General features: G+C 36.4%; 2 protein-coding genes across 6 annotated transcripts; both read left to right on the top strand.

Moving 5' to 3' along the window:
- The first annotated feature begins 175 nt into the window (after nucleotides 1-175).
- LOC133674133 (protein KAKU4-like) lies at nucleotides 176-6153 on the top strand. 5 transcript variants are annotated; one of them, XM_062095125.1, is made up of 13 exons: nucleotides 176-567; nucleotides 657-724; nucleotides 957-1072; nucleotides 1940-2016; nucleotides 2097-2248; nucleotides 2678-2860; nucleotides 3584-3848; nucleotides 4005-4084; nucleotides 4374-4410; nucleotides 4502-4580; nucleotides 4679-4812; nucleotides 5255-5351; nucleotides 5433-6153. In XM_062095125.1, the coding sequence occupies exons 1-13, from the start codon at nucleotides 276-278 to the stop codon at nucleotides 5770-5772; spliced, it is 1920 nt and encodes a 639-aa protein (XP_061951109.1). In that variant the 5' UTR covers nucleotides 176-275; the 3' UTR covers nucleotides 5773-6153. The 5 variants fall into 5 exon arrangements, with proteins under 5 accessions (XP_061951109.1, XP_061951110.1, XP_061951108.1 ...); XM_062095126.1 differs by having other exon boundaries at nucleotides 177-567; nucleotides 2108-2235; XM_062095124.1 differs by having other exon boundaries at nucleotides 177-567; nucleotides 1901-2016; nucleotides 2108-2235.
- A 1145-nt stretch (nucleotides 6154-7298) lies between these two features.
- LOC133674134 (COP9 signalosome complex subunit 5a-like) lies at nucleotides 7299-11317 on the top strand. The gene is made up of 6 exons (XM_062095127.1): nucleotides 7299-7830; nucleotides 9056-9337; nucleotides 9417-9564; nucleotides 9766-9845; nucleotides 10910-10987; nucleotides 11080-11317. Exons 1-6 carry the CDS (start codon nucleotides 7408-7410, stop codon nucleotides 11167-11169), a joined length of 1101 nt encoding a protein of 366 aa, XP_061951111.1. The 5' UTR covers nucleotides 7299-7407; the 3' UTR covers nucleotides 11170-11317.
- The last annotated feature ends 3629 nt before the right edge of the window (nucleotides 11318-14946 follow it).

Raw genomic sequence — 14946 nt, 5'->3', positions numbered from 1 at the left:
AAAAATAAATCATTTTCCAATCAATTGTAGAATTTTTATTACATTTATGTTTTCTTAAAAATACCATTTAGATTTCGTAAAAAAAAAAAACCCTTAACCAATCTACTTCTGACACTTGTAATTGACCCCACCAACAACATTCCCTCCCCCCTTCTCTCCCTTCCTCTCCTCTTTCTCTCTTTTACGAGAGATCCATCCTAAGTAGCATCTCTCTCCCTCTCTCCCTGTCTCAGTTTTTTTTTTTTTTTTTTCTCATTTTCAAATACTGAGTCACGATGTACGCCGTTTCCCGGCCTCCGAACCGACTCACCGAGTTCAAATCGGGCGGAAAAATTGTTGGACCCAGGCGAGCCACTACTCCTCGTCCCACTCCATACGACCGCCCAACCCCTCGCCTTTCCCCTAATTCCACCCCTCAAAACCCTAATTGGCTTTCTCGTCTCATTTTTTCTCCTTCTCGCTTGCTCGCCAACGGTGCCGGTAAAGTTTTCTCCTCCGTCTTCGGCTCCGAATCCTCCGATTCCTCCTCCGGCGACGACGAAGACAGCGATACCGTTTCCACTTCTGGTATTGCAAAGTTGATTCGATTTTCAATGAATTAGGTTAAAATTACTATTTTAAAATAACGAAAATTCTGGCTCGTGCTCTTTTTTCAGAGGGTGAAATGGAAGATACCATTGAAGATGGCGATGAAGGCAGTGCTTCTTCTCTAAGCGGTGAAAAGGTAGTTTTGCACCGCCGCCTTTTAACCTGAATGTGGGAATTTGGATACATTTTAGATTTTTATTAATTGATTTACGAGTGCTTTTTTATTTTAGTGTAAGTGCATTATTTTTGGGGCAATTTGGTGCTTAATAATGGTCCCGTTAGGGTTTTATGGCGTGATTGATTAAGATATGTTGATTGCTTGTGATTGCCGTTTGATTTTTTTTATTCTTTTTTGGTGGGGAACTTAGAAGAATCAAACAACTGAAATTGTTCATTACTCAAAAAAAGATCTCCCAGCTGTAGAGTGGAGGACTGGAACAATGCGTTTAATTGCACAGCTTCTAACGCAGGAAACGTTCACGAGGTAATTGGGAATGACTTGCTTTCTTTCTTTAGAAATTTATTTTGTATGCATATTTACGTTGTTTTGTGAGTTCTCGTTATCAGGAGGCGAAGCTAGGATTTGAGGTATCGGGATGCCAGTATAAAACACAGCAGGCTACATTAGGAAATAAAATAAAGAAATGATAGTTATAGAACACTAATGTCTTTTTTTCTCTCCCGGGGGAGGGGCAATGTATATTTTCTGGGAAAGAAAACTTAAATTCAAGGGTAGATTTAAAAAATAAAATAAAATTTATGACTAAAATGAATTTTGTCAATTTCTAGGGAGTCCCGGGGGCCCTCAGCTATGCTGTAGTTCTGCCTTGGTTGCTTGTCATTCAATGCATTGGAAACTTCGTAATTCTGTACTTTTATATAATCATTACTACTTTCGTTGTGGTTGTGTACCTATCTTTCCTGGTAGCACATACACAAATAGAATTCTTAATTCCCTTTGGTTATTAAACCATAATTGTGTTTGGTTGATGATGTTTTAGAAGTATTTTTTACTTATAAATGTATTAAAATAATATTTTTTTTATTTTTTAAAAATTATTTTTGATATCAATGCATCAAAATGATATGAAAACACCAAAAAAATATTAATTTGAAATAAAAAAATAAATAAAAAATTTAATTTTTTTCAAAATTACTTTTGAAACGCAAAAACAAATTATTAACTTCAAGCTTTTAACTTAACTAGTGAGCTGCATGGTTCAAGTTCTAAATTCAAATCCAAAAATATATTGGTGATAACCTTGATGTCTTGACTTCAAATTCTGAATTATTTGCTATTCACTATGACCAGGGAAGAATGCGACAGACTAACACATATTATTAAATCAAGAGTTGTAGATTCTCCCATCATTAGAGGCACAGAAGATGGGAGACTGAGTGAGGTTCTGGACAAGACAGCTGGCAATGGTATTGTTATTTTGGATTTTCCACTTTCAAAGAACTTAGAAATTCACATGCCAAGAGGTGTATCTCGCTGATTGTTTTAGTGATGATTCAGATGCCGACACACCTGATCTCCGCAATACAGCTGTTAAAGAGGCTAAAAAATGGTTTGAGGGGAAGAAATTGGGGCCAAATTCGAAGCCAGTGGAGTGTGGAATCTGCACTCTCAACACTGCTCCACATGTTAGTAATCCTGGTATAAGGGATTTATGAAAAATACAAAATATTTTTTGGCTTTAGATTATAATGATGTAGTTTGTATATAATCCTATCTCACAACGGGTCAGCATGTTGTTGGATTGTTACATATCATGACAGGTTCTTTGTCTTTGTAAAATTCCTTTTATGTGAAATGTGTCCATTATTGCTCGTTGAAATGTATAGGCTCCCAGAATACTTTGATTTGCTATTATCCATTAACCAATTATTTTCATAGTCATCGAACTTCCTATTATGAACCAGGTGCATTGATTTTTTTTAATCTTCTTGTTTGTAGATTCTGATTTCACTAGACCAAGAAACTGAAAAAAACTTTGCAAATACATTAATATGCTTGTTGTATTCTGCAACTGCTGTGAGCTAATTGGTGCACACCACCTTTTGACGATCTATTTTTATTGAACAGGTTACTGAAGAAGAAGCAGGTTCACCAGTGGATTTGGCCAAATCTTATATGCAAGCTCGCCCACTATGGGCTTCTCCTTCCACAAACCATATCCAGTTGCAATCCCCATCATCAATGGGAAAAGAGCTTTTTAAGGAAGCAACACCATTTTCAGTTGGTGGCAAGTCACTGTCCCCATCAAAGGTGCTGTTTGGAAGTCTCTTTCTCTCTTCTCCATTTACTTGGTATAGTTTTAAGCCCTTTTATTGCTGCTTTTGTTATGGTGTGAGGGTCTTGGAGTTTGACAGTAAGATCTGATCTTTATGAACTTTCAAAGCATATTTTCTTACCAGTTAGACTTAGAAATGCAATTTAGTGATTCGGTCATGGTTTTATTAGACAATCATATTCTTCCTGATGATAAAATATATGCCCACTAGTAATTAAGGCAGGGATCAGGAAAGAAACGAGACTTTCTGGAGAATCAAGTAATTTTTATGGCTACAAGGTAAAACCTGACCTGGACAAATGCTAGTTCTGTTTCAATGCAAACAGATTGATTTTTTTTTGAATTTATTGGAAAGAAATTGAGCAAGGAACTCATAAGGATTATTATTATATTTTATTTGTGGATGTAGAAAGGACAAAACTAGGGACAAAATTGAAGGCCGTTACTCAGTTATGACCCTATTGAGGCCATGATGGGGCACTGGAGGGAAGAATTAAAGATCCTACCCTCATGCATTTTTAATAGAAGTGTCTTCTCTTAACTCTCCAACTCCTTTACCTTCAGAACCATGTTATGGCCTCTGAGGGCAATGAGGAAGAAATAGGAAAAACGTGTTGTTTTGTGCAATGGTTGCTTATTCTCAAGGTTATTGCTCTGTGCAGCTTAATTTATTGTGATATGATGTAACTTGAAAGCAGTTGAACTGGGATTCCCCTGTCACTGGTTCGTGGAATATTCAGGAAGAACTACGTAAAGTGAGATCCAGGGCAACTGAAGAGATGCTAAGGACTCGACCGTCTTCCAAAATTGATTGGTCTGCATTAGCTTCAGTTTATAAAGGAGGTCCTAGTTTATTGTGTACTGGAGAAGTTGGTGGTGCTAAAGATAAATTTTCCAATTTTACACAATTAGTAGATGTACCTTTGACATGGGGCAGTGCAGCAACTACTTCTGGCTTGACAGGTGTGTTTTTTACTTGTCGGAGGGAAACTATTTTAACTGTAGCTGTGATCAATAGTTCTATAACATGTGAATTTTTTGTGAAATAAAACCTTCTTTGCTAAAGTCTTTTTATCCAAGAACGGGGGGAAAATGAAAACTCCTTTTCTGCATTTTCAGATTCTCAAATGGCACAAGATAAGTTGCAGAATGAAGCTTTTCCACCTAATGCAGCTACTTCTGTTCCTGAAAAAAGTCAGGTACTTTGGAAGTGGGATGGGGAATTCAGTAAAAAAAAATTACTTGATCTTTTGTTTTATCTATTGATTTTATTGTGATTTGCTCATAGGAATCACAAAAGTTGTTTTTACAATTCCCTATAGCTAAAGCAATAGGGTTATGGAATGCTTGCTTCTTCTTCTTCTTCTTCTTCTTTCTCTATCTGTTTGATATCCTTCCTGTTTAATTTATAAGAAAATAAAATGAAATATCGATTACTAAAACTAAACCAATCTCATCTCTGACATTTTTATGAATATGTTTTTGAAGGATCTGGGATCAACACCGACCATTGAGTGTAGGGCAGGTGCTTTATCCATAACATATGAGAGTTTTCCCCCCTCCTTTTGTTCTCTAGAAATTACTCTTTCCTGACTAAGTGAAGCCATTTAATTTAGGCTTGCCAGATGGCTCTGAAGCGATACCAAGCCATGGACAGCAACAACAGCTTTCAGAAGAAGTGATAGTAAAACAAAGGTTAGCTTCCCCTTTTCCCAGATTTTCTGTATTTCTATGGGCTATGAAGAGGTCTATCGTTGTTTCTCATGATTTCCACTTCTCTCTATATGTCACAGTGCTGATGCCAACATTGCTGCTCCTGCTCCTGCTCCTGCTACTGCTACTGCTCCTGGCCTTGGAGACATCGAGGAGACTAGCCAACCTTCAAGCTCCATGGCAGAAACTGTTAGAGGCAAGAGTTTTAAATCTGGTAGCATACTAGTAGAACCTTTTTATTGACAATATGCAGCTTCATACTTGACAATGTACGGAGGATTTTAGTCTATCCGTTCCTTGATTGCCAGGTTAAAAGCTGCTTCTGTTTGATTTGATTGATTCAGAAATTGCACTGTACTTTTCTGATTTTGAGTGATTAGGATGTATAATATGAGAGTCGTGCATCAATTCTGTTTTATCTATATCCACAAATCAGAATTTGGAGTGTTTTGGAAGCTGAATAAATACTAGGATTTCAGGGTATACTGGAAGCTGAATAAATTTGGAAACATGGTCTTACATAATGTCCTGTTCAAAAGCTCTTTCTGTTAAACTATGTTCCTAACTTTCTATTGCGTGATGTTTTTGTGGTAGACTGTTGTCTGTCAATAAGTAGTACCTTTTCTCTAGCTGATCCTCTCTAGATACAATCCCAGATTCAATGTTACTTGAAGTAAATTATATAGCATCCAAGGAAGTTGCTGGAAGAGATGATGCAGTTACTACCAGTGGCTGCCCTTCTTCAGCATACAGGTGAAAATTGTGGCGGGGCTTCTTTTTCCACTGCTAATTGCTTACTGTGATTTTTACTAAATTCATTTTCCTCTCTTTCAGTTTGCCTGCAGTACACTACGGGGAACAGAAGTCTATGCTGTCTGGCAAAGAGCACAGTTTAGTTGGTCCAGATCATGACAAGGTGACAAGAACTGTTCCTGGAGAGGAAACCTGCGAGCTTCTGAGTGAGGCTTCCGTGGAGGTGCCAAACGATAATGAAATTGTTGGTTTTGCTAATGACTCTGAAGACAGCTCCAGCATGTACCAGGGAGGGTTAGTACAGGCTGTGGCTCGACCAAATTCAAAACGCCGCTCAGTATCCAGGACAACTGGTGCCAAGCAGCAAGGAAGAAACGTTAGGAGCAGAGACAATAGGAGAGGCAGAGGACGGGGTAAATAATGCTAAATCATGTCCTTGTACCCTAGTGTAAAATTAGCTGTAAACTAGACTAGAAAGGAAGGAGGATAGTGCCATGACAGGGAAACAATAAAGTTTAGCGAGGCTCAGATAGTTCTTCGTTTAATGCTAACTACGCTGGTTTCCCCCCTTCAATCGGGTGTTCAGTAGTGGTTAAATTTAGGTATTGATTTTCCAGTCCAGACATTGATTCATGGTATCATGTCTGAAGATTTGCAAGCTGTAGTCAGGAATTGGTATTTATTTTGGTAGAAGATTTGCAAGCTGTAGCAAAGTTGATATGTTTTGGCCTCTTTGGCTGTTCCTTCTTTTTCCTGGGTTATCTTTGGCATCTGTTGAATTCATTTGATTCTTTGGCTCGAACCCTATCGTTTCATAGTTGACGGTCAAGTCTTTCTTGGGCATTGCAGGTTATATACAACTTATAGAAATTGCATCGCATGCGCAGATTAATACTGGCTCCTCGTATGTTTTTTTTCAAGGTAAAAATACACTACCCTCTTGGAATATAGCTAAATTTTTTAACGACAACTCGCACGTTTTTAAACTATTAATCAAAGGTTTGATAAAATTAGCCTGTACATTTTCAATTGTCGAAGAATTTTTAACAAATCCCGGATTTAAAAAAAGGAGTTTTTATGACATTTCTATCTAGGTTTAGCCTATAATCAGTCTATTTTATTAGCTACTAATTTACTTTGAAGAAAAAGATAGATAAATACATAAAAGAAAAGAAAGTAAAATCCTGACCTTACCAAAAGTTATAATCCAGGATTTCTCTGCTATTTGTATCTGTTTTTTCGTTTATAATTTAAAAATCATAAATAATCCATGATTTTACATCATAATTAGTGTAATTAATCCTTAATCCTTAATCTCAAAGCAATATTTTCTTATATATAACCAGTGATATTCGAGTCACCTTTTATATCAAGGCAAACTCAATCATTAATACCTCGTTATTAAAGAAGGTTAGAGTAGTTTCTTATCCTTATAGTAATACGATTTTCTTGCTCTCCTAATCATGCACATAAAGCATCAATTATGAACTTTAGGATCTATATATGATAAATGTACCTTAAATAAACTCAATTACCCAAACTATATTTATTAAATCTAGCTCACACTCAATGAATTGATCTAAAAACTTGATTTGCAAAGATTTAATTGGACTCTATTTGAAATTAAACCAGTTAAATAGTTGATATAATAGATTTTTTCAATTAAATCAAATCCATTTAGTTATATATATGTGTGTGTGTGTGTGTGGCTGATAGGACATAAAATTGCAAGAAAAATAATTCTTGCTCTAAAAAAAATTAAAATTTTAAAATCTAAACTAATAAAATTTAAGTTCTTACCCTTTAAAATGTTTTTTTTTTTTTTTGTTATCTTCACCTCCCCTAAAAAATTTCCCAGCTTCAGAGGAAAGAGAGAAAAAAGTTATCCTAACACGGGCCGGGCCGGGCGGGATTCAGGAACAAACCCACCTTACATAAACCTTCAACCCGACCGGTCGCCCGCTGACCAGTACTATCGACACTCTATGCCCTCTCCTACATAAACTCTCCTCCCTCTAAAAGAAAAATTCCTCAAAATAGCAGAAAAGACACCACCATGGATCCCTATCCTTCTTCTTCTACCTCGATAGCCCAAAAAACCTGGGAGCTCGAAAACAACATTAAAACCATCGACACATCAGCCCCAACAACAGCAACAGACACTTCTTTTTTATCGGACGCGATTTTTCACTACGATGATGCAGCACAAGCGAAGTTCCTGCAAGAAAAACCGTGGTCGAACGATCCGAATTATTTTAGACGAGTGAGGATCTCTGCTCTTGCTTTGTTAAAGATGGTTGTCCATGCTCGATCAGGCGGGACTATTGAAGTTATGGGGCTAATGCAAGGGAAAACTGATGGGGATTCTATTATTGTTATGGATGCTTTTGCTCTTCCTGTCGAAGGGACGGAGACGAGGGTTAATGCTCAGGCTGATGCTTATGAGTATATGGTTGATTATTCTCAGACTAATAAACAGGTTTGCTTGCTTATTGCTTTTGATTTTTTATTTTATTCTTGAGTTTTCAATTTAAAGATCATTGCTTCTTCTTTTTTTGGGAGGGGGTATTTTGGATTATAAGCGTTTTGGTTTTTAATTTTTTTTTTGGGTGATTAGGGTTTTGGGGTTTGTATTGTTGTGGTGGTTATGTGTGCAGAGAGTGGTTGCATTGTTGGAAATTTGTGATTTGGCAGGAGGAGTGGAACCTTGAATTTATAATTTGAGTTAGAAAAGTGAGTGTTTTGAACCCTGATTTGGAGCTTAATTGAATTGAGGATCAGTCTCAGAATATAAAATTACCTTTTGTGTTATTAGAGGATTTTTTAGGGTATTGGCGTTTGTATTGCTGTGGTTATTAAGAGCAGATAATGGTTGCATTGGTGAAACTTTGTAATTTTGAGGAAAATGTAGAAACTAGGTTTTAGAGTGTTTGTGGAATTGCTAATTTGATTTCATGAAGTTGTCTAAAACTCTAACTGGACCTTTAGTCAACTAAGTCTTGGTTTGAAAATAGCTGCATCCCTAAAGTGGTTGTAAGATATGGGCATGGTTTGATTTAATGAATTTGTGTGTATATTTTACATGATTCTTTTGGATGATTAGGGTTTAGGGCTTTACTGGTTATGTGTAGAGAATGGCTGCATTGTCAAATTTTTATATGTTTGGAAAAGGAAAATTCTAGCTTTATACCTGTGAAGTGTGCGTGGAATCCCTAATGAAAAACCATACCTTGAAGCTAAATCCTGCGAAGACTTGGTTCAAAATAGTTGGTAGCCCAAATTTAATTGTTAGCCCAATGCGTGTGTGCATACATTGCGGTTTTATGTCTGAAACCTTGATATCTGATAGTTGAGTTGATTTTCAGGGAAGTTCATGTAGTCCCAGTAGCTTGTCTTTTCTGTATCTTTTAGATTCAAGGGAACACTAAACATGGATAGATTTGCTGTTATGCTTTAGTCACCACTAGCTGAATCTAAAATGTAAATTTTATTACATGTTATTACTTGGAAGCGTAGAAATTAATTATTGAACAGTGGCGCACAAGGTTCCACATTTTGCATTGGCATATAAATGGACTCCTTTTAATAGTTTTTAAAGGTGCATAGAAGCATTATTTTTAATCTTCTTTTTTTGTAATCCATCTATTTTCATTGCTTCCAATCTACTTGGGCCTTTTTTTGACAAAAAAGTGGTGTTGATGCAGGCTGGACGTTTGGAGAATGTTGTTGGGTGGTATCACTCACATCCTGGCTATGGATGCTGGCTTTCAGGTATAGATGTTTCAACCCAAATGCTTAACCAGCAATTTCAGGAGCCGTTTTTGGCAGTTGTTATTGATCCAACAAGGACTGTCTCAGCGGGGAAAGTTGAGATTGGGGCATTCAGGACATATCCAGAAGGATACAAACCTCCAGATGATCCTGTTTCTGAATACCAAACTATTCCTCTTAATAAGATTGAGGACTTTGGAGTTCATTGCAAACAGGTTATTATATTGGCCTTGACTGCTTGACCTTATGGTTCCATAGTATTCCATTGTTGGCTAATGCTACTTTGTTTTGCAGTATTATGCTTTGGATATAACTTATTTCAAGTCTTCTCTTGATTGCCACCTCTTGGATCTTTTGTGGAACAAATACTGGGTGAATACGCTTTCATCTTCACCTCTCTTGGGCAATGGAGACTATGTTGCGGGGCAAATTTCTGATCTAGGTAATTTCGAAGTTTTTGGTTTATATTTATTTTGCACAATTTTCTTCTACTTCATGTCATGATTAGAGAAAAGTATAGCTGTAAATAGTTGAAAGATGAGGTACTCAAAGTCCACGAGTACTAGTAGCTTATATGTGAGATGAAATGATGAGATATTCGAATTGTCTATCAAGATGAAATAATCATCCATTTGCCATGCAGCTGAGAAGCTGGAGCATGCAGAGAATCAATTGGCACATTCTCGATTGGGACCATTAATGGCTCCTCAAAGAAAGAAAGATGTGAGTATACTCTTCATTGATATCGTTATATCTATGTTAATTCAGAAGTATGATTGTTAACTCTGTTGATGTAGGCTCTTTAATCTAATTGCACCACAAAAAATCTCGTTTTTCTGTGAAACATAAATTGTTTCCAAGTGACTATTATGCTTTATATTCGGTATTTCTTTTTTTACATGGCATGCAAAACTAAATAGTGCTTTTCTGATGGGACATCTCTAAAGATTGTTTACCCATATCTCAACAAGAGGAACAGTACATAAGGCTTGCTCTGTGTGTTCTGCTGAATGTTTTGTCTTTTGCATAGATAATTATTTGTGAGAAGTGACATACTATGTGCCTAAAAATGTATATTTGATGCATTCAACCGAGAGGGTTGCTTCAGTTTTCTTGCATTGATCAGTAGAAACTGATGCAAACAGTGTTGGCAAAAATATTCATTGAACTGTAAGACAGCCTCTAAACGTGTCACCTTCATTTAACATGTAGATGTTTTGTACCTGCTGTAAACTTTACGCATGTGGGTATACAACTATGCACTACATTTACCTTAAGATGTGTTACCGCACATTGCTTTGGTCATGAAACTTTTTTATTTTCTTTTCTGCTCAGCGAAAACACTTAACCCTCAATAAGAGGACATTGGCTTGCATAAGTTATGCTCAATGTTAACATGTCATGTATGTGAAAAAAATCACATCAAATTCCACACATAGGAACATTATGGAAATTTCTTTGGCCAAAGATTCCATCCACCTCTTTCTCTTGTTGTAATTACTTGTTGGGGAAAAGGCAGGGCACAGAAGACTGACTTTGTTTTATATGAATTGCAACTTGAAGATAAATTGTTACTTAGATTTTCCATCTTCAATTATCATCTTAGGATCCACGTCCTTAATGGGTGCTAGCTGTGTCCCATGCATCCTTACATTTTCTTCTTAATTCTACTTTTCTTTTGTTCTATTCAGTTACTTTTGCATCTTAAACATCTGTTATTTTTATCATTTATGGTCCTGTCTCTCTCTGGTTTCGACTTTATTTTGGATTTTTTTTCTTAATTGCAGGAAGAATCTCAACTTGCAAAAATTACTCGTGATAGTGCTAAGATAACTGTGGAGCAGGTCCATGGTCTAATGTCACAGGTAACTGGCCGGTCCAATTTTTAGATGCCTACCTAACTTCGAACAGTTTTATTATTTAGGCTAATTTTTTTTCCTTTCCTTTTTATGCCTAGGTTATCAAGGACATCCTCTTCAACTCTGTTCGTCAATCAAATAGATCTCGTGCAGAGACATCCGGCCCTGAGCCAATGGTTGAAACATGATTGATGTTCATTCTTTGAAGAATGGTTGCTTGGGATTACTATCTCTTTTGAACATTTATTAAATTGGGTTTGCATTAACCATTTGGATTCCTGTTCTGGCTTGGTCCCTGCTATGTAGCTCAAGAAAAAAAAAATTTATCGCCCTTCATTTATTGGATCACTATCTTGCCTGCTGAGTCAACTACAGCGGCATATGGCTAGTCGGGGAGAAAAGGAACACAAAAAGATAACCAGTACTGCACATCTGTTGTTCATAGCATATGAGCCTGTATTATGCAGTGCTGCAACACTTACACCACCAGAAAATGGGGAAATTAAATGTGGAAAAGGACATCTATCTGTCATGGATTTTCAAGAAGAGTTGAAGAAATGGACGGTAGAAAAAGTGAAGAAAAAAATATTTAGTGAATCATATGGAAGAATAGTGACAGCATCCGAATCCAATTAGTAGACTATGAGAACAAAAATGGAGAACCTTTTGTTTTGCTATACAAGTGCTATTCACATGCAGAGCTTGCAAGCAAGCTCTTTGTTAATTTTCTAATTGTATTCATTTGGCCTTTGGGTGCTGAAGTGTAAGGAAGACCCTATCTTTATGGGGTCTGTCCACTCCTTGCCACCATCACCATCCACTAGAGAAAGGAAATGGCCGATAGCAAAAAGCCATACCAATTCTTCCACTTGAAATCCCTAGTGGGTCTTCTTCCATGGACACTATTAGAAATCATACCTTCCATGACTTCCCTCCCTCCCCCCCTCTCTCTCTCACACACACGCAGGGAGACAGATACAGCCCTTTCTTTTTTAGCTCAGATTCTCGTAAGATAATGAAAAGAGATCTCTTTGACAAGGACTGATCCTCGACATGGATTTTGGTTCTTGGGGGTGTTTAATTCATATAGATATGAGGCATTAATGCTTGTGACAGTGTCACATGGAAGCAGCTCTACACCACAACTAGCTAGCCCCTCCCTTTGCATGTCATTTTGCTCTTCACTTCTCTGCTCGTGATGGACGCAATTTAATTTGTAGCTTTGAATCCATGGAGGAAGGGAGAAAAACATGTGATGGCATGCATCTATAGAGTCTTAAGCACGAGTCTTGTAGCTCTACCTGGCATGCTCTGAGTGGTGGTTAACATTTAGAACAAGATTTTTTATTTATTAATCTTTCTTTTTTTATCTATATAGTTTTTGTCTCATGAACATTCACGTGTCTTCTCCAATCAATTCTATAGAGAAAACGGCTTCTCATTAACCTTTGATTGTCATGCTTGGTCCTTTCCCGTGAGCAATCAAGGGATCCTTTCACGGTTTCAGAAATACTTTAACTAATCATTAATATTTTGAAGATCATCCATGTTGATTCATGCATAATCTATTGCAAGAAATGGAAAATCTCCACAGCTAATTAATACTCGTAATATTACACCCCTGGTTAAATAGTTTAGTTGGAGGGTTTTTTCTTACATATATATAAAAGAAAATCGAATATAAACCTTTGAAGAAACAAAAAAACATTTGTTGAAACCATGAGTACCAGGTTTTAGCGGGTTAATTTGGAGGTTTAATCAGATTAATTTTTATTTTTTAATAAACCTGGAGTGATTCAAGTTTTGATCAACTAGATCTTGAGTTTACCTACCATACCAAGTTTAATAATATTAGTTTAAACTTTTGCTATATATACTTGACCAAGATGTGTATTAAAGCTATCTTTAGAAAATTAGAAAGTCATGGGAATTAGTTTTAATAAAAAGAGAGAACTATTGCAAGGTCGAATATGAGGATAGTGGGACTCTGTATTGGATATCTGGTCCAATATTCCGACTCCTTTTTCTTGCCCTAATCTTAATGTCTTGTCTTAATACAGAGGTACATGCATGGTCCCAACTCCCACCTCCATCTATACTGATCTATACCTGCTACCATGAAGAAATATGACAATGAATCAACAAAGGATTAGGCATTAGCTCAGAGCCAACCCTAATTGTGTCCACTCTTTATATTTTATTTTATTTTATTGTGAAGGAGATTTCAGTCCCTTCGAGTTAGGGTGGGGAGAGATAGGTATATATGTGCTCTAGCCACTTTCGAAAGTGGGTGTCTGCTATCCCTTGCATCAACTCCATATCCTGCTGGAGCTTGGAATCTAAGTAGGGTCATGCCAAAGAGGAGAAAAAAGTAGATAAATCACTCTATTATTCTGACTTTTCTTTGAAAGATGCTACTCAGCACTGCGGTTGCACCTGCGTTTTAGCAACAATAACATCAAAAAAGATGTTTCTGTTATGGTGCAACCTGCGGTGTGCCTCGCGGTGTACCTTGAAATAACTGCATGCAAAAAGAGTCTCTCTAGTCTTAGGAAAATTATATAGAGTCCTGGCTTCCAAAAAAAACTACGTGAGCCAGCTCTCAAGAATCTCTCTGAAGAGGTGTACATAATTGAAAGAAGAACAAAACGCATCTTTCTTACTTTCCTCACCACCTCCATTAATCTCTGTCTGCTCACTTTAAGCTTCCATATCAACCCGTGTCCATCTCTTATTTGTTCAAATGGTCAAAAGGCTCTTTTCAAAACCCTAAAAGTAGAAGGGTGGACCCTAACGGAGAACCAAAATCAAGCACCATAACCTTCTCCTGCGTACATTAATGAAAACAGTCCTCACCATTTAGGATGGTTCTGATTGCTGATGAGGGAATATAACCCATTTGTAATGCTCTGTGAACTTGCTGTCGTATATAAAATGATTCTCTCCTTCTCTTTCTTTCTTTCTTTCTTTCTACTATGCCCACTACTTGCTTGTCTCCTACGTACATGAAATGATAATTTCATAGAAAATTCACATGGAAAACAAACTCCAAGATCCAAACAAGCATCGCAAGACTATAAACAAAGTTGGGTTTTTTTCTTCTTCTTATAAAAATAACATGGGAAGTATATAAAATCTTTTGCAAATTAGCATATAACTGGAGAAAAATAATTAACTGGGATTAATTTATCATATTTTTATTAGCTGCGCTACTCCTTACAGCTAAGTTCTTTCGGTTCCCACAGGGAATCCTTTCAGATGCTGCATGGATTTATTATCAACTCTCCTATAATCAAATCATGATTTAGGTCTTGTCATCCTCCACTTGCAAGAAGCACAATCTATGAAAATCTTGCTGATCACGCTTAGGTGGCTTGCTTTTTAAAAGAATTATTTTATTCTTGCCTTGATTTAAATTTTTTTTTAGTGTTTTTTAGTGTTTTAATATATTAAATTTTTAAAATTAAAAAATAAATTATTTTAATATATTTTTAGATAAAAAACATCTTGGAATTTTCAACCGGCAGTTTAACCACTACCTAGAATTTTAAAAAATTTATTATTTAAAAAAAATAAAAAAAAATAGACATGAGAAGGTATCAATTCTCCAACCGACCATTTCTAGAGGGTCAAGCGAAAGAGACATGTTAGTCAAATCTACAGCGCTCCACATTCAAAAGATAAAATATGCTGCTAATTTTCATAATAATAACAATTAATTTGGTAGTATTTGTCAAACTTTTTAAGCCTAAATAAAACAAGGAAGTACCTCTTGTACGGCTCCTTTTGACTGTGCAATCAATTATCAAGTGGCATTTCTGTGATCGTGACTAGGCCTAACCCCAACCCTAACCTAACCTAATATATATATATATATATATATATATATATATATATATATATATATATATATATATATATGCGCCTTGCAGTGACCGCAACAATCTAGCCTAAAATCCAGAGTC

Source organism: Populus nigra, chromosome 15 (assembly GCF_951802175.1).
Source record: "Populus nigra chromosome 15, ddPopNigr1.1, whole genome shotgun sequence".
NCBI classification, from domain to species: Eukaryota; Viridiplantae; Streptophyta; class Magnoliopsida; order Malpighiales; family Salicaceae; genus Populus; species Populus nigra.
Note: the sequence above shows the minus strand (reverse complement) of the source record. Positions and strands in the feature narration are given on the sequence as shown.